The following is a 24,423-nucleotide window of genomic DNA, read 5'->3' on the forward strand; positions in this document are numbered from 1 at the left end:
TGGAGGATGAGGACAGGAGTGGAAAACAGATGCCAAAAGGAGTCCAAGAGCAATCAGAGAAATGGAAGTACATGCAGGAGACAACACTGCCAGAGAGGGACTTTATAAACTCATGGAGAAAAAAGACTAAGGATGGGGTTGCAGAAGGACGAAGTTGAGAAGAGGAAGGTTGTATCATAGCAACAAATTTAAGAATTAACAGAATGACAGCATGAGGCCTCTGACTTAATGGATGAAGCAGAACAGGTTTCAGAGGAAGCCAACAACAATGGTGAATTATGCTAAAACTCCAGAAGAAATAAAAGCAGTAGCAGAAAGGCAGGGCACTTTACATACTGGCAACCCAGTTTAGGTCTATTTGCTTCCCATCTGAAGTGAGACACAAGATAAACAGGAAAGAAAAAAGGACACTCTGACCTTACAGAAACTGAATAGAAAAGAAACAAGGAGATGCATGAGAGTGCATGATGCTGATGATGATCATGTTCTGGGCACTTCAGCAATTCAATATGCCATGGTTTAAACTAGGTTAATTCTTGCAGTTAGCAAAATTATTTCTAACAAAACTCTAATTTTGCTGTTGAGATTACATTCCTCAAAGCTTTTATAGTCCTATACTCAGAGCAGAACATTTTATACAATCACCAGCCTCCTGACTGCAATGCACAATGAAGATGATGCCAGAAAACGTCAGCTGCACATATTCACATGAATTATTTTGTGGATTTCAAGATTACTTGGTTCAGTGCTGCTCAGCAACACAAAAGGTCTGCCACAATACAGTCTGCTTCTAATATATTGCACTGGCTTTTGCTGTAAAATTTGGACTAAATCTGCTCTTCAGTATTTATTTTTGAATTTTCCTGTTATAATAAGATTCTATTCAATATGACTCTATGTAAACTTAAACTGAACTGAAGTACTTTTAGAAAAAAATATTGTATTGGAAAAAGTTATCAGCTTTTAAAATAAACTTATTTTAAATGGAATTGGAAATCTGAAATACTGTGATAAAGGGTACTTGAAAAAATACCCTCAAATCCAACACTATTAAAATGTGATCATTCCAGTTTCGTGAAAATGCTATGCAGTTCCCAAAGGGAGGTCATAGCAGACAGACTGGCTGACAGCCAGTACCTGCATCCCTGCTGGTCACATGAAACAGAGGATGCAGCTTAACAGCTGATCCTCGACAGTGGCAGAGTCATTGAATTAATTTGTTTCCTTCCACATATTTTTACACCAGAAGAGAACAGAGGGTTCCTGGTAATCCTGTCTGACGTTCCTGAAAGATTACAACAACATTTGCATTATTACCTATTGTTCTCTACTGTGTATGCAGGTGCCACACGATATCAAAGTAAACAGAAAGAATAATGTTGTTAGTCGACAGTGCTACATTATTTGTAATTTCAAATTACACTTGAGACAGCCAGCACGGCTTCACCAAGGGCAAGTCTTGCCTGACCAATCTAGTGGCCTTCTATGAGGGAGTGACTACATCAGAGGAGAAGGGAAGAGCTACATATGTCATCTATCTGGACTTCTGTAAGACCTTTGACATAGTCCCCCACAACATCCCTCTCTCTAAATTGGAGACATGTGGATTTGATGGCTGGACCATTCAGTGGATGAGGAATTGGTTGGATGGTCACATCCAGAGGGTAGTGGTCAACAGCTCAATGTCCATATGGAGATCAGTGACAAGTGGTGTCCCTCAGGGGTCCGTATTGGGACCAGTACTGTTTAATGTCTTCATCAATGACATAGACAGTGGGATCAAGTGCACCCTCAGCAAGTTTGCAGATAACACCAAGCTGAGTGGCGCAGCTGACACGCCTGAGGGATGGGATGCCACCCAGAAGGACCTGGACAAGCTCGAGAAGTGGGCCCATGTGAACCTCAGGAGGTTCAACAAGGCCAAGTGCAAGGTCCTGCACCTGGGTTGGGGCAAACCCCAGTATCAACAGAGACTGGGGGATGAAGAGATTGAGCAGTCCTGCAGGAAGGACTTGGGGATACTGGCGGATGAAAAGCTGGACATGAGCCAGCAATGTGTGCTCGCAGCCCAGAAAGCCAACCATATCCTGGCTGCATCAAAAGAAACGTGGCCAGCAGGTCAAGGGAGATGATTCTGCCCCTCTACTCCGCTCTGGTGAGACCCCACCTGGAGTACTGCATCCAGCTACAGAGTCCCCAGCACAGGAAAGACATGGACCTGTTGGAGCGGGTCTAGAGGAGGGCCACAAAAATGATCAGAAGGATGGAACACCTCTCCTGTGAGGACAGGCTGTGAGACTTGAGGTTGTTCAGCCTGTAGAAGAGAAGGCTCCAGGAACACCTTATTGTAACTTTTCAATACTTAAAGGGGGACTATAAGAAAGACAGGGACAAACTTTTTAGTAGGGCCTGTAGCAGGTAATGATTTTAAACTAAAAGAGGGTAGATTCAGACTAGATATAAGGAAGATATTTTTTACAACAAGGGTAGTGAGACACAGGAACAGGCTGCCCAGAGAGGTGGTACATGTCCCATCCCTGGAAACATGCAAGATCAGATTGGATGGGCCTCTGAGCAACCTGATCTAGTTGCAGATGTCCCTGCTCCTTGCAGGGGCTGTTGGACTAGATGACCTTTAAAGGTTCCTTCCAACCCAAACTGCTCTATGATTCTACAAAATAATATATCTAATTACTCAATTTATTTTCAATGTTCACTCATTTAAGTATTGAAGATACAGTCTGTGGTGAAATACCCATTTCTGCCTTTTAAGTATAGTGCCCCAAGCTGCCATAGAAGGTAAGTGTAGCCAGTACTTCTCTGCTCTCCTGCTATGAAGATCTAAGATGCAGATTGCAGTTGTCCCTAGTTATGTTAGAAATGAGCCTGGCTCAGAGTTTCTCAAAATACTCATAAGACATACAGATATTTTAGAGATAGTAACCTGCATTACTAAAGGTATGTATGCCTTCATGAAAAATGTGAACTCAGACTCTCAAAACAAAGTAATGCATTGTGGGTTTCTTCAACAAGCATAAGACTTTCACTAAGCATAAAAAACCATATTTGAATGACAATTTATGTCACACTTCACCAAAGCAATTAAACAGCTTAAAAGTTGACATATCTTTTACTCAAAACAAAATTGCTAAAGAGAAATCACTGAAGGCAATCCCTGAATTTTTAGCGCAATTCCCCCATTGCATTTACTTGATCTTCTTTGTGTTTGAATTCCACAGTCATGATGGTGTCAAGGCATAATCCTTCATCGGCATCAGTGGGAGCTTGGCTTAGAAGGAATTGTGAGGCATTCCGGAACTAGCAGATGGAGACCATATATTTTTCCTGAGTTTTCATGTCCATAAATTCAACCTACCAAAAGGTTGAATGCATAAGAGATAAGGGAGAAGTGAAATGAGAGAGTAAGGGCTCAAAACTGATAATGAAATTGAGAATGAGCACGCAGCCAAGAACTGCAACTTAAAAGCAAGCAAATAATTATTAAAAAGATTGTAAACACGAAGCCTAACCAAGAATTGGAGACAGAAGTGAATTTTTGTGCGAGAGGTTGCACACATAATTCTGAAAGTCAGTAAGTGTCTGACAGTCAAAGACATTAATTTGGTAATCCACTGTTCCACTTTACATCTGTCTGATATGACCTCTGATTTGCACTTACTGTTGTCATCATGCTTAACAGGATCTCCTTTTTTTACTTGAATTTTTTTAGAAGAAAGCTGAGGAGTTAGGCCAAAGGACTTAGAGGAATTCATATTATAACATCAAGGATGACTGGGTTGTTTATCCTTAATATTTACTGTCATTTCTTCTAGCTTTCACGGTCTTGAGAAAATTCAATTAGGTAATCAGAGACTCAACCGTAAACAAAAAGAGGAGGCCACTTCAAAAGTCTTGCTAGGTAAATTGTAGCAGCTATCCAATATAAATTGGAATCAAGGCTTGATTTGGTTTTATCAATGATGTTAGATTAGGAACAAAGAACTCTCAATGCTAAAAACTTGTGAAAGATCTCACAGAGCTTAACATTAGAGGTGTAAAATGAGAGTCCTAACCCCTAGAAGATCTTTAACAAAAGATAATGCCTTTTTACATAGACTATTCAGGGCAAAACACAAAAAATCCCACCAACTGAAGGATAACAGGCATTGTGAAATTTAAAAAGGAAGAATTCTTTTGAAATAATTTTCTTTCAGTAAATCTCATCTTAATATTGACTCCTACCTTTCATGAACTTCATAAACCTCTTAACTTTCTCATAGAGTACTTATATCCCATCTGGGATAGACTGGGACTGCTGTGGCAGTTTGTATGTATTATCACTGCAGAATGCAGAGGAGAGAAAACAAATGTTGTTTTAAAAAGCAAAACATTTTTTCTCCTACTACCTCCAGATCATCCAAACTATACAAGTTATAATTAAATGCTGTAGCCTACATTTTTACTTGTGGACCATCAAGCTGCCAGTTCTTGCAAAATGGAGGCTTTGCCACTGAGCTGGTGTAGTGGAAAATACAAAGGGACCTCTTTTGGATCTGAGTAATAGAGTAGGTAATAATAGTTGCATGCATTTTAGAATTACATGTTTTTGGATTATGCTACTACCAGTACTGCTTTATTAACACTTCTAAGCAAATACAGAAAATCATATAAATGAAGACTTTCAGGTACTTGAACAGTTGGCAGTACATTGGGAATAACTAAATTATGTAATACTCTGTGCATCTGAGCTCTTAAAACACATGTTGTCACCTTTCATCTGTCTTTAAATTACAAGCCTTCTATTCCTGTTTTCTCTCCTCATGTGTCCTTACTCTGTTTTTTATTGTAGGTGGTTTTGTCCTGATAATAATCTTATTAAAGTTGTCTGCTTTTGTTATAATTAGTTTATTGCAATTTTATCAAATTGGAGTGTGAATAGAAATACAATTAAAAATTTATACTATCATATCAGTAGAGTTCTGGACAGCTCAGGACAGTCACAGCACTCAAAAGCAAGATCTGCCTATTACTTTGCTCTTAGTGCAGCATTTAAAATCGGGGGGGGGAGTTAAGTGATTTTTTTTTTTATTTAAGAAAAGTATGAAGTTGCTTGTTCCTGAGGGTTTTGCTTCCTCTTCCGACTTCTTTCACTCGTAAATTACCTTTGAGCCATCTGCGACCAAACTCTTGAAGACAGGTGCCATACATTCTCCAGAATGCAATAACATCAAAAGACTACCATTATATAACAGAATTGACCTTGCCTGGATCAAACACAATTCCCACTGGCTTTGAATGGGGTATTTATCTTTGCAGAATTTTCAAATATTCATGAAAATGGGAATTCCAAGATGTAGAAGTGAAAAACTCGTCTTACTGATGATATTGGGAGCCTTACCACTAATTCTGATGGGGTTGGGATTTCACTGAGTGTATGTGGGACCAGGCACTGGGGGGTAATGGACACATACAACTCCAACTACAATAAATTCCAGCAGTTCTGGTTTTCAGCATGTCCAAGGAGAATAATGTAAGGACAGCATATGTTCCATTCACTCTTCAAAATCCAGCCAGCCTGTGGAAGATGAAGCCATCTGCCATGTGCAAACTGTACTAAAGGAAATCTTCCTCTTTCAGCTTCAATAGAACATCCCTCAGAGCTACTATTACTCCCTGATCTGTACAGATTTATAAATTATTTATGTTCTTTGTTGTTCATATGTTTAACAAGGAAATTCAGAATTAGGAAGAAACTTAAAATGAAGCTAAAGCCATTAAGCATGGAAATGCACAGTCAGGACAGATGCACCCTGCTCTGGGATCACACTTGCATTTAAATATTCATGTCTTCCTTGCACACTCTGTAGGGAATCCCGAGAAGAATATACTGTCTGACGAACAGGGTATCACTGGAAAATATCAGGGAGATGAGAGACAAGAATTTTGCCTGCAGTGAGCAGCTTGAGTAGATTCTAGTTAAAAGAATAAAGCATGACATACAGAAATAAATTGTTGCGAAAACTAACATTTACCACAAAAAATCCCACAAGGATTAAATTTCAGATTTTCAAAAATAAATTTAAAAAAGGCATCAGAAAACTTCCATTATTTAAAATTTGCTACCTACAAAGAGCAATACTGCTTTTAAAGGGAGACCTGTTCTTCAATTTTTAAGTAGCTAGAAATTCTGTCAGTGAAACTGATAGAGTCCGTCCTTCTCTTTGTACCTTGGGTCCATCTGAAATTAAGTAGACCTGACATTTATTGCTGCAGAGTTTGAGAATATCACAACAAACAGCTACATTTTGCCATTGAACTGCCCATTCTGAGAGAAATTTGTAAGGGTTTCTCTGCACCCCAAGTTATGTATAACAAAAACATACCAAATTTTTGATACATATCACTAACTATAGACAAATTTTGTGGATAGGATAAAAGTTGCAAGCCCACTCACCCTACAGTCTTGGAAGTGCAGCCACTGTCTTTACAAAAAGCAAGAACTACATCCCCAAATATGACAAGAATGAAGTGGTCCCTGCAGTATGCTAAATAAACCCACTCAGTAAAATAATTCAGACTTCAAAAGTCTACTTCTTTGTTTGAAGATATACATTTGTGACTGACATTTAGATAAATCAGCTGAACAAAAACTTCATAGTAAAATTCTCTTCATTGGTCTAAGATACTATTTTCTCTATGCCAAAGGCACACATCTTTGTAGACAGCTCAGGTTCCACAGCTGTTACAGTGACATTTACATTTTATGTGCACTAGATGGAAGTTTGTAAATTCAACTGCTATCCACTTTTAGCTTTGAAATCTTAAGTAATACCGGGAGAAACAGCTATTTAATTTCTCTGACTCTCAACTTTCTGACAGATCTTAATAGGGCTATCTAAAATACCACCTCTGCCTATTTAAATAGATCTGCCCTTAGCTGCACATAACCCACAGTTTCTGTTCTACCTATGCGGTTGCTCACTCTGGCAGCGTAGGGAGTTCTACCTACAGTTTCTGAATTCAGCTTGATGCTGGCGATATCTGTAAAAATACTCATCTCATCTACATTAACCATGCAATCTCAGGCACCTAAATAGGGAACACAATTTCTGTGGTCTCTACCATAATTGAAAGGTAAAGGAAGGGGAAAGGAGGCCTCACTGGAGAGTGATGTGCCTCATCGCTTCACCAATCTCATTTAGCTGTTTAAAATCTTCCCTGGAAGAAAGCTTTCTTCTTGCTAATGACTGTGCAGAGAACTGCGCCACTGAAAGCTGAGCTAGCAATGTGCCCTTACACCAAGGGCAGCCAACAGCATCCTTGGTTCCATTAGGCAAAGCATTGTCAGCAGGCTGAGGGAGGTGATTTCCCTCCATCCAGTGCTGGTGAGACATATCTGGATGCTCTGTCCAGTCCTGGGCTCACCAGTACAGGACAACTGTGGACATACTGGAGCAAGTCCAGCACTGGGCCACAAAGATCATGAAGGGAGTAGAGCATCTCTCATATGAAGAGAGGTTGAGAGAGGCTGGGACTGTTCAGCCTGGAGGAGAGAAGACTCGGGGATTTCTCATCTATGTGTTTGAATACCTGATTGAAGGGAAAGAAGAAGAGGGAACAAGACTCTTCTCAGAAGTGCCCATTGGCAGGGGAGAGTCAATGGGCACAAATTAAAAATGAGGACATTCTATCTGGACAGAAGAAAACACATTTTACGGTGATGAATGGGTTTCCCAGAAAGACTGGAATGGGTTTCCCAGAAAGACTGTGGAGTCTCTATTTGTGGAGATATTCGAAACATGACTGGACACAGTCCTGGGCAACCTGCTCTAGCTGATCCTGCTTGAGTAGGAAGTTGGACTAGCTGAATTCTGTAATTTAAGAGGTCACTTCTAAACTATGTGGAAAAAAAAAATATTCTGTGAAAGCTAGCTGCACAAAGAGGGCATGAGTATTTGCCTTTGTAAGACATGACACTCCATTCTGAAGATCAGCCTAATTGCCCTTTTTATTGGTTTCCTATCTTCATATCAGACTGAGATACCGTGGGATGGAGATAAAGGGAAGACACTAGATTGTAACTAATAGCTATTAATTTGTATATGAGCCTGGCAGGAAGCCCCCATCTTCTCTGGCAGAAGTCCCTTGCAAACATTTCAGCCTTCAGCAGAGGAGAAAGCCAAAATGCTCTGAGTGCCCTGCTCAGAGGGCTGTTTTTCCCTAGTGAGCCAGAAGAGGAAGCAAGAACTGTTACAAGCTGGGTAAGAATAAGTGTGCAAGAAGAAGGATGCTGACCTCCTTTGGAAGCCCACAGGTGTGCCTAAAGGACACTCAAGAATGATGAAGGATCTAGAGCAGAGATAATTAACATACATAATTATTTTTATTAATTTTGTCTAGATTTGTGTATTTCCTCATTTTAGATAAAATGCTGTGGTGCTCATAAGCCACTGAAGAATTATTTCTTTAATCTCTGGCATGGTGCTAGGAAGTGCACTGAAGTCCCGCAGCATCCACACACTGGAACTGAGGAAAGTGGAAGTGCTCAGGTTACTTCAGCAATACAGGAGCTGAGTATTACCCATGAGTTGGTGTAAGCTGAGCTGCCTGGCCTTACTTCTCTGAGGATATAACAAATAAACAGCTTCAACCAAAAAAGGCTCCCAATGGGAGTGAGCACAGACATGACAGTGCAGCTTACCTAGGTCAAGGCAAGAACAAGAGCACAAAGTTTGCAAAATGAGACCAAAGCTGGGAGTCTGCTGAGTGACCAGGCAGGCGAGGGTTACCCAACCTTTGTCAGCTGTCTTTGGGGTAAGCTGACATTTTTCATGACATCTCAGAAAAGAACACAAGTAGCAGCAGCAAATTAAGCAAAATAGTTTGAGGTGAACGGAAAAGCTGGGAAATTTCAGTTTCTAGGAACACAACAGGATCTAGTGAGTAATTATAAATAATTCACTACTATGTCAAAAACTTTGAGGGTCACATCATTCTTTATTTTACTGAGAAGCATGAATGCAGGTTTCTGGTTTTCTTTGTCAGAGCAGACAGTGACAGTACCATATTTTTCTGCATTCAGTGAAGGGACAGAACTGTCAGCTCAGCTTTATGTAACAGAAGGTTACTTCTCTCACCACTAACATGCACCATATTTATGTTTTAAAAAAAGTAAAGCATAAAAGATAAACAACAACTTTTCTGCAGAAGTACATCCTGTAGTTTTCCACTTTGGAAATAGAAGTAGAGACGGGAATAGGAGAGAATTGCCAAAGAGACCTACTTCTGACTGGGGACTGAGCCATGACAGAGATTTAGATCACACTCATTTTCATGCAGAGGATGCCATTTGCGTATGAGTTATATCCTTGTCACACAGGAGCAAGGGAGTCAGTATCTAGCTAAATCCTCCCTTGTGGAAGATGTTTTGTTGGCCCGTGGCACCTTAGCAGCAGACAGAAAAGGGGTGGCATGATAAGGAAAAGATCTCTTTCTTCCTGTACCCTTCTAAATCTGTGCAAGAAAAGCAAGGTAGCCTCAGGTTGCACTGGTGCTCTGAATCATCACTTCACCACTGGTATCTTCTCTTTTCAAAAGAGTACACATAGGAGCCTCTAGAGAGGAAAACCTCCCTCCACAATCCTGAATGAATCAGTCTTTAAAGTAACCTACAACTTGTAGGGAGAAGGTAGGCCTACTATTCATGGCAGACACTTCCATACAAAATACTTTCCATGCTTTTTCTTCCCTGCTCCCACTGCAAAACAACAGCCCTCTTCTATTAAAAAATGTAAAGAGATCTTTGTAAATCCTACACTTTCATAACACAGGAATGTCTGTCAAAACTAGGACAAAGGTATCTGAGCTACAGGACTCAGAAGAAAAAAAGCCACAAATGATCAACAATTGCCATGATTTACGTTCAAGTTGCTTGGATTTTGGATTGGGGCCTGACCAACCCAGCAGGTCTGATGATGCCATCCTTATTCATATGGGTAATGCTGTTATGAACAGTCCAGCTCACTACTCAGTGAATAAAGGATTGCCAGACCAGCACTTAAGCAGAAGCAAATATGGCACAGGATTTCCTGGGGATTAATGACTGGCTGGGAGCTGATGATAGCCTGATGCACAGGCAGTCATTAATCTTAATCCTCAGGAAATGATCTATACCAAGGTCATTTTTTTCTGTAATAAGATAAAAGCAAACAAAAATCTAATGTCATGCGGATATTTATATTTTTAATGTACTGTGAGGCTTCAACTGTAATGCAAAGTTCATGTCCCATTAACAAATACCCTACATATTCGCCTGTTAGAATGGCTGAACTCTTATCTTCTTATAAGTTTTATGCTGAGACCAAGATTTTTAAGAGGAGAAGCCTTCCTTGTCTTAGACTGTTAATCCACAGCATGGCCGCATACCTGCCTAAATGCTAAGTGCCAAACGTCCAGCAACTCTCACTGATCTCGGATGTTACTCATGTGTCAGAGGTGGGCTGTACACTTTGCAAGCCCACTAATTCCAGAGAGTTTACAAGCTGGCTTTCACAAGATGGGCACAACCCATGGCAAAACCACATCAGTGTGGAAAGGGAAAGGGAAGGACAGGTTCAAAAGTGTGTAATCGTGTATCAGGCTCTGTTTACATTTTGTGGAAAGTAAAAATTTCTTAAGGTCATTTCTTTCTCATTTCAAATTTTCCTATTTTCCTACTTACAATCAAGTGCATTTTTAAAAGGCTGTCAAAGTAGAGGTTGGTTCTGACTTCACAAATGAATTATTCAGGAGTAAATATGATGAGCTGGTTTTCTATAAATACATTGCATGTCAATGTAACAATAACACTGTGTAGGTCAAGCTGACCTTTAATAGTCACATGGCCTGTTTATACGTTCTATACTGCTTATGCTAGCAAGAGGACTTAGATACGACTTCTTTTCTGTCAGCCTTGCAAAGCCCACACAAGTACAAATGACAAAGCAGCGTGCCTTTCCATGCTTTCATTTTCCTTGCAATTATTCAAGAGAATAATTATTGATGTAAAGAGAAAGAAAAGCTGGATCTTCTAGCAGCAGTTCAACAACTAGAAATTTTACTTCTAATAGCAACACTTGATCTGGAAGCTGTGAAGAGTCAAGCATAAAGCTCCCAGACTTCAGGAGTGCTTTTCCAGAGACTGAAAACCCAGTTCACTTGGCTGTGCCAGCTGCAGGGACGCTGGCATCTGCTTGGCAAGTGTTTTGACTGATGGACCCAGCAGTCCAGAAGGAGAGCAAGTGCTGAAGATGCCATCCTACGGGAAGAGGCTGAAAGAAGGTGGTGCAGATGAGTGAGATGCAGTATGAGGAAAGACAAAGTAAAAGGTAGCAAAATGGGGAAAGAGGAAATGAGGCTGGGAGGAGGACAGGAGTATGCCCAAGTGCAGGGGGTGCCAGAGTACCTGTGTATGTGCCAGCTTTGATATACATATTTTCACACTTTTTTCCTTTGAAAGTGGCACTTTGTAATGTTCTTGTATACTGTTCTTTTGCTGCAAATCCAACAAATATGGCTAATGACACAATGGTTTTGACCTATTGATCTGAGTCATCATCTGGCAGAAATACTGAGGGGATCTAAATTGACTAACATGGGACAAAAAAATGTTCAGAACCTCTTTCTGCTATTCCTTTAAATCTGATCCATACTCGCATTAAACGATTAGGAAGAAATTCTTTGACCTCGCAGGTCATGCACCAGGTCCATCATCCTTCATCACGTGAGTACAACAGAGCTAATTTCCTTTGCTTACACAAAACTCAAAACTAACATGAATCACTTGTTTATTTCTTCATTATGTCTGGGGGTTTTGTAGTAGGAAAGGGTGTGTGAAGTGGAGAAAGCCACATGGGCCAGAGAAGGCACCAGGTAATCCTCTACATTTCTACATCCCCTCAAATGACGGGTTTATAGAGCAACAGACTGCACTTCTCAGATGCTTCTGAAAAATACTACCCCTTCCTTTAATTCTTAACAATGAAATGCTATCAGCTTAAAAAATTACTTAGCTAGCATGGTAAAGGTCTAGGTAAACACGATGCACCAGTTGATTGTTCGATGTTCATTATACATGGGAAGATTAAAACAGAAGAACATGGTGAGACTTTAGTAGGTAAAATTCATACAGAGCCAAACAGATAATCAATATTGCATACAGCAGGTACCCATATCCATTATCACACATATTTTTAAATTGAATGTAAGATTCAAGTACAATGACATCCAAATTTGTTAACTAGTATTACCTACCTTGGCCAGCCACAACATTTTCATCAAACTAAATTACCTTTTCTTTTATGGAGGTTTGCAGAATTATCCGAATACATAATAATGAATGTGGACACTTAAAAGCTCAAAATCTCAGGAAACAATATTACTGTTCAGTGGAAATATCCAGTACTCCCTCTGTCTGCCTTCCAAACTGCCTGCAGTGCAAAAGATCTTGAAAGCAAAGTGCCTACAAATTAAGTGGTGCCTCAAAAAAGGTTAATGACCATAATGTGTGACAGAAAGTGGGTGGATTTTTTTCACATTTCTCCTATACATCTGGGAATATTTGTAAAAAACTAAAAACAGAGTTCCACATGCAAAAATACTTACTGAATTGCACTCCTATATTGGCACTTTTGTGCTTTCATTAGTTAAAATTTGAATTTTGTGAAGTAAGTGGAAATTTGACGTATTAGCTCCTTTGATATTAACACCAACTTAGATGTCTGCACATACATAGGCTATTTGCCAGTGTCTTCTTGGCCATCTCTTCGTGAAAGCTGTGCATTAAAATACAATATTTACTGCAAATGTAGGTAGATTTCTTTTCCCCTTCATAAATTTTACCTCAGTCAGTTTTAATGAAACATACAGGTGGTTACTGCCTTGCACTTATTTAAAGGCCACAAGACCTTTATATTCCATTTTTTGAAGAATATTAATTCCAGGACAAACATAAGAGTTTGGAGAGGAAAATAACCAAACAAACAGTAAAGTATTATGAACAAAGAAAGCCTGAAGAAAATTTTACTGGAGTAATTTAAGTAAGATTTATCCATTTCAACCATCTCTATCAATCCACATTGTTCTCAAGTGTTTTAATGACATAATGAAGAACAGCATTGAGTTACCTGATAAACTTAATTATAATACCTAATTTTCAAAAGTGCTGAGCCTCTATGTCTCCCAAGCTGGATTTCAGATTTCAAAACCCCTTTTTCCTGCGCTGTTGTGAAGGGGGAAGCCTCTGGATCACACTACATGGTGCAAACTAGCTACAGGGGAAAAGCAGTGACAAAAGGTCTGCATGCTGAACAAGCTATGTCTAGGAAACAAGTGAAATAAGCTTGAGCAGTGGAGAAATACCTGAGAGCTGATCTTATTTCTGAATCTTCGTTAAGGCCAAATTGAATTCCAGTCAACATATCTAGCTTTCCTGTGGTCTTCAAGCTGTCATAAAGGTTCTATCCCTGCTAATGAGCTCTTCCCAACCTGCTTCTGTTTTCTCTTATTTTTAAAAAATATCTGATGAAGTCTATTTACTGCTTCAGATGATTGTTATTTTTGTTTGTGTTAGCACTATTTGAGACACCACGGATGCATCTGCAGCTCAGGAGCTTTGCTTTAAAGGAAAAAAGGAGTGCAAAGGACTGTAATTAAAAATTATGATTTTTCATTAAAAAGTGAAAAATTGAGATTGGAAGTCTTTTCTTCTTCTAGCAGAGCAAAAAGCTTGGCTATCAGGTGGGTAAAGATGAGACTTACTTGGTGCAGCAGTTAGAAAGCCTGCTCACCTGCTGTAGTGATGCAAGTAAAGGAAGCCAAACGTTTAACTGCAAAAAAATTTTTATGTCCTTTTTCAGCATTGAATGGGAATAGATTGAGCACAGTCTCTTGATGACTCCACTTTAACAGGCAACAGACTTTGGCAGTGAATAGTGCAGCATTAACCAAAGAAAGAAGTGATGTGAATCATGATCACGGTAGCAGTAATGGTGTGGAGGCTGCAAGGGCTAAAATTGCCTTTGTGTTGGCAAAATGAGTGTCAGCTTCAGCTTTTGAAGAGGGAAATGGAAAAGTAGATTTGCCTGGTCCAAGAGATACAAGCAATGTAAAAAGCTGTACACCATGTTGCAATGAGAAACATAAAGGAATTTAAATGCAAGGAAGAGCTACATACACTTTTTGATCGGTGAAGTTTGGGAGGTCTCCCTGTCAGTAATATTTAGGTCTCTTTAGTCCCTCACAATTCCTTCATAGGTGCTATTTCTCAAGACATTTATTACTACAGCAACAGAAGTCCTACAGACACACATTCACCAAATAAACACCTGGCTTTGAAATTTTTTGGAAGTCCACCAGAAGTTGAGTTTCAGATCACCCCACAACTGCAAAGCAAGCATGGTCTTCCTGCTAACTTCTCAAAGAAAAAAAAATTACACCACACTTGGATAGTAAGCAAACTGTTAACATGCATGTAACACAGAGGGATGTTTGTTGCATTTTTCCTAATGTCAGCATTAAACCATCTGAAGTCAAACCAGCAGAGTCTCATTCTTTTCTATATTCCATATAACAAATTACCCATCATTTTGGCTTTTTGTTTCTGATGTACTAAAATTCAAACCAGGAAAGAAAACAAAAAAAAAACCTCTACAAAAGTGCAAGAGAATAGAGATTTTGTAACTTTTAAATTGCTGCTGAAGCCAGAGGTGAAGTGAAATAGTAGTTACGATACGCATCAACCAAGTGATCAGTTTTAGTTAGCACCGCAATGAACACATTTCCTAAGTTGCAAGTCTTGGTGGGAGTATGTACACCATGCCATAAGAGTGCAAAACTCTCTCAGAAAATTCAGACACATTCAGAAAAGACTGGTGAAAGCAATAGAAATTAATAGTTTCATGGGGAGAAAGGAAAAGGAAAGTATTTGTTTGCTTTTGCAACACAAAACAAAAAAAAATTAACAGGAATACCTTCAGCAAGTGGGTCAAGTGTGTGAATCATGAGCTGGAAGATGCTGTTCCTCATTAGACTGTTGTGGAGAGATGCAGAGCTTCCTCCCCGCTGGAGCCGTGGCTTGGTCTAAGTGGAAAAATAAGGGAAAGAATTTAGGGTCTTTTCGTTGCTTATGTGGAAACAGGTCTGAAACACTACGAATTAATCTTACATCTCACTACACAATGAAACATTTTCAACCATCACCTATATCAGATTATATTAAACTACACACTGTATTAAACATTGTCATATATATAGACAATTTCTCTGGAGGGAATGGATCATCAGATTAGTCATTAGTCTCCAGGGCTCAGGCAAAGAGCAGGGAAAAAAGAACCCTTCTCTGTGAAAACTCTTAAAATATTAAGAAAATAAAAACCTATACTTGCATCAGGAAGAACTCATAATTTGTTTCTTTGTAGAACCTTGTGGTTGAATCCCTGAAGTAAGTTCTAATTTTTATTGCCTTGGTACATTGAAAATATGCATATTATCAAAATTATGGAGAAAAAGGGCAGAGAGTACCCTTTTTTAATGGCAAAATCCTAAAGCTCAGTCAGAGTGAAACATACTCCTCGCTTTGGTTCAATCCATTAAATACTGATTGCAAAAACAGATTGTGAATGTGATAAGGCAGTGCAGACACCTACAGCAATGGAACTAACATACAAGCATCTTTTACGTGCTTTTAAAGAAATTTAAAAGATATTCTGAAGTTCTTTTCCCCATGCAATTGTCTAGTACAATAACTGATGCACTTAATATATCCCATAGAGTAAGACTGCTTTGTAGATGGACAGCTGCTTGTTTCAATAAAAAGGATAATCAGAGCCACCAGACTGCTGACTAATAAGACCCTGAAATCCAATTATAGGGAAAAAACAACACTGAAGAAAATAGTATTTTGCAATAATACATGGTACATGGATTAATCTTTGGTGTAATATAAATACTAAATGAAAAATGATAGAAACTGAACACAAAAATTAATTCACTGCTTTATCTTTGGAAATAAATTATTTAAATTCTATAGCAGCATGGCGCGGGGGGGGGGGGGGGAGGGGAGAAATCCCAGTAATTTAGAAAAATGCTGATGTGTGCCAAACCAAAGTAAGGCTTGTCTCACCACCCTCCTGAGAAATTAATGCTCAGACACATACTAATTGCTGCCTACCGTCAATGTTTGGTCATCCTTGTCGCCAGCATTAGGTGACTGCATGAATGGGAAAAAGAACAAAAAGAACTGTCAGATGGAGCATGCATAGAACGGAAAGGCAGTAAAACACCACAGATGTCTGATCCTATGAATGCTGTTGTGATAGGTTTTTGAACCACTCAAATTAAAGCATCCTAGTGATCAAGTAAATCAGAACGAATTCACACTGCAACATTGCAGGAGTCTTTTATTCTTGTCAGTTTATTGGACAGGAACTGTTGTCATTTCAGGGCCTGGCACACAGCAGCTGGGCTGCAGATCATGATGTTCACTTCATACAAATTACGCAGGGAAGCAAACTCCCTGTACGTCAACCAGTTTGAGAGAGTGAGGACTGAAAAACCAAAAGCAATAAGAAACTCAGGATTAACCAACTGTTCAATTAAAAGACTAGAAAGGAATAACACTATCTTGGTATTTGGCAAGAATGGACTAGGCAAGGAAATGAAACAAAGGTGTTTCAGTTTAACCACTCCCAGCAAATGGCCATTTAGCCCAAACTGGCAGCTCTGGTTAAGGGCAGGCAGCATGGCACATACTGCTCTGCCATGCAGGAAAATGAGACCCTGGATGGATTTTAAAGGCCATTAATGCTTCCAAGTAAGCAATGTATCCTAGAGATGATTTGTGATTCCTACGTCCTATCCCTAGGACAACAGCAGCAGAACATACCACCAGGAGATGCTTCTCAGGGAGAACAGAATTTGCACTGAAAACAAGCAAATGCAAAATTTTGTATCTGATTTGTAGTCCTGAGTTTTGCTTGTTTCTTTAATAGAATTAACACTTATGTTAAACATGAACCCAGAACTTTTGCTATGGAATATGTTTCCATGACATCTTGAATGTTATGTGATAAAGTTGTGTTATTTTTCTAGTCATTCTGCTTATCCTGAGAAAGGAAAGTTAACACCAGAATACACGAAATATGAAACTCCAGTCATCAAGTACTAATTAAAATAGGACACAGTGCAAAATCCAGCTGCCACATTCATTCTTATTTGATCATAACACCTTTTCCACAAGCTGGCATATGAATAATTTCCTCCATCTCAAGGTTCTTGTTTGGTGCATTACATAGAAGACAAATTATGTCACAACTGTTCTATGGAACAATCTCCCCTGTGCAGTGAAACCCAGGTTTTGCACACACATCAACACTAACTTTCAGGACATGCCTTTTGAATTAGTGAATTAACTCGAAGGTTAAGTGGAAGGCAAGCAGTTATGGGCAAACACTAATAACAGAGCAGATCCCTTCTGTTCCATAATAAGTGAAAGAATAAACAAAGCTGAACTCTTTGTCAAAAATGTACCCCACTGCCATGAATATTAACTTGAAGAAGAGATAATGAGGAAAAGAAAATATCTTTGTTCTGATAAAGGAACTACCTGTCACCTCTGAAATTAGACCGCCCTCATGCAAGAAATGGTTAGACAAAAAACATTTTATGCCTGTATTGAAGACAACCATCATGGAAAGAACTTTAAACAGAGTGGAAAGAAAAGGAAAGAAAAAGAAAATACAAAATCTGTGTTCCAAAATATAATTAAAACAGTGGATGTATCTTAGAAATCTTTTGCATAATGTGTATGTATATACATGTAGTATACATACACATGCTCTTTCAGATACAAATCCACACACACACTTGCAAATACATGATTTATTTGTGCATACTTTGAGGGACCTTCATGGGAGGGAAAATTTATCTTCTAGCAAAATTTGCAAGAAAGCAAAAAGGACAAGCAGGAAAAGTTCTTCTTGTCTCCAAAGAGGCGACTTAGGACAGTCAAGTCCTAAAGATCAGTGGGTATAGTTACAGAAATAAAGTTTGTGAGATGTGGATGAGTGTTCAGAACTGGAACTTTAATAAAAGTTTAAAAAATTATTATTTGGGTCTTTGAACTTTTGAAGATATGAAATTTGTTTCTTAATTTTAATATTGATAGACATAGGGATATATACTTGATAAATCTGAATAATTTGTCATTTCTATCTGACAAAGGGCTGAAGAATGTCACTTTTCTTATGGTCAAGAGGAGTTGACAGCATTCAGCATGCCTCAAAAATACTAAGCATGCTCTAGGCTTAATATAAGGGCACTCCAAAAAAATAATCATGTTGAAGGAATCCCTGTCATTTACTTGAAAGGGAATGGGATGAAGTTGCATGAATGTATAAAAACAACTAGATGATAATTTGTACCATATAATTTAATTTGTAGAAGATAACTATGTTATAAAGAGAAAGAATAATGAAATACATTTTGCATATATGTTAAGGAAATAAAAGAACAGTGAAAAACACATCTGAAATAATTTAATTCTTCCTCTGTACAGAATGGGATATAACACCATGAAACAGATTTTTAAAATTGTTTTTTCCACACTTGATTAGTAACACAATTGCTTCTGAGCTTAACTTGCCAATCAAATTACATCCTAGAAGAAATGTTCAAGACTGGAATACAAATAAAATTTTAAGGCAGAAATGCCTCCACAGTTTTAAAACCAGGAATGTAAACAATAGTTAGACATTTTGGTGATACCAAATACTTATAATGCCTGGATTACCTCCTGGATTAACAAGAATAACACCTTAAAATAGTGTTTTAAACCATGGCAGTGAAAAATTCAGTTGTGGTGTTGCTGTTTACATCATGTATTTGGTGGCATTTTGTCCCCACTAGTATGGCAAATTAAACTACTTTCCTATTGTTTACAGTGAGTTTTGCATTTACATGTTCATTGCTATGTAATCTGGGTATCACATGCTGCATGGCAAAGTGTTCTAACATATCATTTTTCCCTTGTAGAAACATTTAGTATTCAGACATTTTATACAACCTTTTAATTTAAGATGACACTTAAAAACTGGTCCAACATTAAAATGGTTGTGTTTCTTTGCACTAGGATTGAATACTGTATTTTTGGACATACTCAACAGTGATTTCTTTAAGAAAAGACACATTTTCTGCAAGGATAATTTTGCTCTTAAATCATGGCAACTGTTGCATATCAGTTCCCTCAGAAAGAGAAAGAAATTCCATGTCATCTGTGCATTACATCTATTTCTGAAGGAATTACTAGTAAAAAAATTATCTTTTGCAATTACATGTTATAATTTCTTTGAAACCATAAATTTATTATAGTTCTGCAAAATGAAAACAATGCATTCTAAGTATACTCTCTTATTCAAAAGTATCTGGGGCACAATTCTTTATTATATTTTTATCAGAATTATAAAAAGATTAATCATGAGACAGTTTACTGAAGTTTTTTAGAGAATTCACAGAAACATTTATTGGTTCTCCTGTATGCCATAGCAATACGTAAGAGTTTGTCCATCCTCCTGCCTGTGTTGGTGATCACATACTCAAGTTTGCTCCAGCTGTGCTAAAAGTCTTAAAACATTTTATTTCAGGAAGAATAAAAAAAACCCCTCTACTTGCTATGAAGAAATGGTTGGTGGTACCCTTTTCACACATCTCTTTTTCTCAGTGATATAAGTCCATCAGTTATTAAGCCTGACATGTTCCTTGCCTTGTTTGGAAATGTGTGTACTTGAGAAACAGGCTCCTGAAGTAATTCACACAAGAGATGATGCCTCACTAACTACGTGGCGAATCTCCTCATGCTTTCCTTTAAAATAAAGGGCATCATGATAGTCAAATGAGAGCAGAATCTATAAAAAGCTCTAGGTATTTGATACAGAATATCCTTGTTAATAAAGATGGCTAGTAGCTTGAATCATCTATTAGATTGTGTATTCCAAAACCAGAATCGGAGGGCTGACTGCCTGCAGCTCTAGGAATTGCTGCTCTGGTTGAAGTTTGCATGTTACAGGTTCAATAGCCTGAAGCAATTAGTGAATTGGACTGCCCACCCCCTTCTCCCAACCTAAGAAAAGCAGGCTGTCAAACAACAGCAGGTAAAAATGTAACTGGATTTCAACAGCCTTTCTACAGTGTGGGTTCACGTCTCTTTCCTACTTGCTAAACCTTTTCCAACTATACAACCTAAAAAGCTACTTTGATTTTAATCAACTTTTATGGGAAAAATGAAATTTCATCATGTTTGGTGGCTGGCAGTGTGGTGCTGAATGCTGAATCGTGTCTCTAATTACTGTAGAATATGAGCCCAGATAGGGTTTTGCTAAACTGTCTCAAGATGTTTTATAGTGAAGGACTTTGGCTACTCTCTCTTAGCCTTGTTTTCAAAAGCGGCACCTGGACTCTGCAATTTTATACCTATCAGTGAGTCACTGCTTGTCAGTTCTGAAGTAAATTACAGATGATAGTTTTCTTGGTGTACCGGGCTCTCTAATTTTAGCAAGACACTTACACTTAAGGTCTGTGGGTTTTTTGTTAGGCTGAACTGCAGAAAAAACAAGATGCATTTCAAAGGCAGACACTGAAATCAATCTAGTTAACTTAATAGGGTCCAGATAATTTTTAAAAATCAGTATCCTAAGGCCTGATAGTACTTGGAATAGAACTGTTCTGCATTTATTTGAAATTATATGATAAATTAGGTTAATGCGTAACTAAAATCCAAAGCAGCAAACTCAACTAGACAGATTTCAGAAATAAGCCTAATGAGCTCAGTGAAGAAACAAAAAAATGAAGTAAGGGATTATTTTATCTAGTTCTCTTAATATGTATATTTTTGGATTTTACCAAATCAGAATCCCTTAGACCTCCTTTCTGTGAATATCCCAAAACAATCCCATATTATAACCCTTGCATACTTAATGGATAGGCTTTATATGGTTGGCAGGAAGCTGAAAAGTGCAAGTCCTAGTGGTCTTAATATACTTAAACTAAAATTCTTCTAGATATCCATGGAAATAAAAGTTGACCATCACTGCCACAGTCTATGGAAGCTCTGTCAGGTGCTGCAATGGGGCCAGTACACTTTACTAAATGAAGGTGATGACATTACCCCACTCTCTAGATTCATTATGTAGAAAGGCTGCAAGTGGCTGTAGGGGAATATTTCTGCATTTAAGCTATAGCAAGCTGATGGTAAGGATTGTGACTTGCATATTACTGCTTAGTAGATCATTACTTGAATCCAGACTGTGATCTAACACTTAGTACAGAACCTTGGATCTTATTTAAAACAGAGGAGGAAAAGCCTTTAGTAAGCATGCTGTAGAAAAAGAAACTAAAATTCCCTTTCACTTTGTCTGCCTTCTTCCTTCCTTTCGCCCTTATCTTTCCTAAAAGTAAACAGAGAGTTCTATTTAAAGAAGCAGACTTCTCTATTGTTGGAGGAAAAAAGCATGATTCACAAGAACCATATCCAAAATTAAATTGAGGTTGTAAGTTTGTTTTACTCATCAAAATGAAGAATTTATTAAATAAGCTTGAACTTTCAAAGACATTGAGCTGGACCATCAAATTGGGATACCTGGCTGTATTTACAACTGCTTGTTTACAAGCACTTAGTGTGAAAGTTGTAGCCCTGGGCAAAGCAGAATGGCTTTGTTCATTCAGATCAGTTGCCTCTTTTATGCCAGTCTGTTCATGCAATTACCCAATGTGCATACACATAGTGAATCCCCATGAATGTTCAGCAGAGACGCATCTTAGCTGATTCGAGCAGTGACAAATGGATGGTTTAAAGTATCAGTTGCTAAATCACATGCTAATGTTAGGTCAACTGATTTATTTCCAGATTTTTATGCTTACCATTGTATGAAATAGGATTCTTCCAGTCAGCCTGTAGGACCAGTCATATGACATTTAGTTATTCAACATATGTAAGAAAGACAGAGCCTGCCCCATGCCTCTTACCTTCTCTGAACTTGCTTAAAGTCAGGTATCTTTGGCTTAGGATGGCAATGTAATAGCTCAAGCTTAAAGACTTGATGACTTCTTAATCACCTTAGTGTCAGGAGTAATTATGCAGTTTTAAGTTGTCCTCTTATCCTCATTTCAAGACTTGTCAATGAAGTCACCTTTTGCTATTTTTTAAATAATATAAATTAGCACCATAGCTCTGTATGTCTATGTAACTTTCAGAGGGACAAACAAATCTTAAATCAAAACCAAAAACTAAAACTAGGTACTTACAGTGGTCATTAGATACTCATGCACAAAAAACATTTGTTCATAAGTGACAGTTTAAGTACTTCAGTATGGATTTAGGTAGCTAGCTTTAAAATACCTGGATTTAAAGTGTTTAATATGCTGCTACTGCATGAACAATATTACATGGGAAAGCATTAGTGAGTTTTCCAAGATTAAGTTCTCAAAATTTAAAAAATATCTGAATTAAAATCACCCATGAAACAAGCTGTAAATTCGGGGGGGGGGGGGGGCGGGCTGGGAAGGTTTTCAGCTGAACTCCCACTACACCATAGAGACTACTGACAGGAGATGCCGGCTCTTCATTTCTTAGATCTCAAACATGAACAGCTTAGCAAGAAGCCAGCAAAAAAGCACTTCCTAGGACTTCTGCTTACTTAAATACACAAAGGATCTGCAACAGATTATGGAGGTTTTAGAGTTTGCCTTAAAAGTAGTCACAGTAATTCCCAGAGAGGAAAGTGTTCAACAAATCTTAGTGCTTGCTGATGCTATGCCAATTTGCAACTACCAAATAAATCTCATTGCAGTAAGTTGGCTGTACATTGCAGAAGATTCATCACAAGGGTGAAAAGGCTGCAGTTTCACTGCCTTTCCACATCCAACACCCTGGAGACCCTGAAGGGCATGGGCAGCTTCTCTTCTGCAGAGAAGAACCCAGCCTGCATAGCCTGTAGGGAGGAAATGCTGAATCAGTGCATCCTCAGATACCCTGGTCACATCCACCTTTCCACCAAGCTCTGCTCACTTCTCTGTCTTATTTCACAGCTGCCTTCCAGGTTCAGGTGACTTTTTGTCACCAGGACCTCTGCCGACTTTATTGTCAGGTGGCAGAAACTCGCGCTGGATCTAGCTCTCAGGATAGCGACTGCAAGGATGTAATCAAATGTGAGAGGGGCATATAAAGTAATGAATGATACTGAGAAAGCTAGCTAAGCATTGCTAATAGCTGATGTTTCCCACAATGTCAGAAGGGGACAGAGAATAGAAGGTAGAATGCTAGCCCTCAAATGAGACAAAGGGAAAGCCTTGGTATGCTGTATCTATCCTGTAAGACTATGTTTTCCATGAAGCAGTAGTAACATTTAAAGTGGTCTACCTCACACATTTTAAAAAAGAGGGAGCAGGGAGAAAGGAAAGCGTCACCAAAACAGTTAGGATGATGCTTAAGGTACAAATGTTTCAAATAACTATGCTTCAAAATGTAAAATCCTCATTCATGGGGAGCACACTGCCAGCTCTACGCTGCAGGACTCTGGATGTCAGTTTTACACCAGCCTAACAGGCAAAATGTAGCAATTGGTTTCCGTTCCTCCACTTCCCCATCTGTAAACTTGGAATAGAGACATTGTAGAGAACTTTGTTCTGATGAAAGGGGCTGATTGCTTTGTGGGCAAGTTACTGGTTAAACTGCCTTCTTTTCAGCAATTAACTGTGCTCCTTGGGTTTTGCAGCTTCTACTGAGCACAACATACATGTTCATTGCAATAAGCTACAAAGCAGAACTTCTCTAAGAGCAGCATCTCCAATAGCTATAGGTAAAGGATCAAAATGTACCTCTTGCAGTGTTTGTTAGCTAACAAACATCAAAGATTTTTTTTTTTTCTATTCTTGGACTATTTAGGTCTCTAACAGGTCTGAGACTATGGCTTTACAAGATTATATGAGAATCAATGCAATCAAAGCACACAAAACACTTGTACTTTTTAGATCCAATAGCATGTTAGACTGATTCTTCAACGTTGTAAAAGGAAAACCAATGAAAATATGTTGGTTTTATTTTTTTATTCACCCACTAACTAGATGATATTACACTTTCTCAGTTTTAAAATGGGAAACCAGCCATTAAGTCTGAGGCAAAACAAAGTATTACTAAAAGCAAATACCTTTATTTTGCATATTTGACTCAACAGTATTTCAGGCTCACTGCCTTTATAAGTGACATCGAATACCATCTGTCTGCATATTCATCCTTCAGATAATCATTTTCAGCTATTTTCACCACTGCCTCCTAGGTCTTTCTGATCACCTGAAACATGCAAATGCCATCTAAGGGTTTGTAAGAAACGGTAGGGA

At 38.5% G+C, this 24,423-nt stretch overlaps 1 protein-coding gene across 1 annotated transcript in view; it reads right to left on the bottom strand.

Annotated features, from left to right (window-relative positions):
• SLC24A2 (solute carrier family 24 member 2) overlaps positions 1 to 24,423 on the bottom strand; it is a 111,000-nt gene that overhangs the window by 38,051 nt on the left and 48,526 nt on the right. The window contains exons 2-3 of the mRNA XM_075019677.1: positions 16,208 to 16,246; positions 15,009 to 15,117 (exon numbers count right to left, since the gene is read on the bottom strand). Coding sequence (XP_074875778.1) covers positions 15,009 to 15,117; positions 16,208 to 16,246 — 148 coding nt within the window. The remainder of the gene's footprint in view (positions 1 to 15,008; positions 15,118 to 16,207; positions 16,247 to 24,423) is intronic.

The sequence above is a fragment of the Buteo buteo genome, chromosome Z, assembly GCF_964188355.1.
Source record: "Buteo buteo chromosome Z, bButBut1.hap1.1, whole genome shotgun sequence".
Taxonomy (NCBI): domain Eukaryota; kingdom Metazoa; phylum Chordata; class Aves; order Accipitriformes; family Accipitridae; genus Buteo; species Buteo buteo.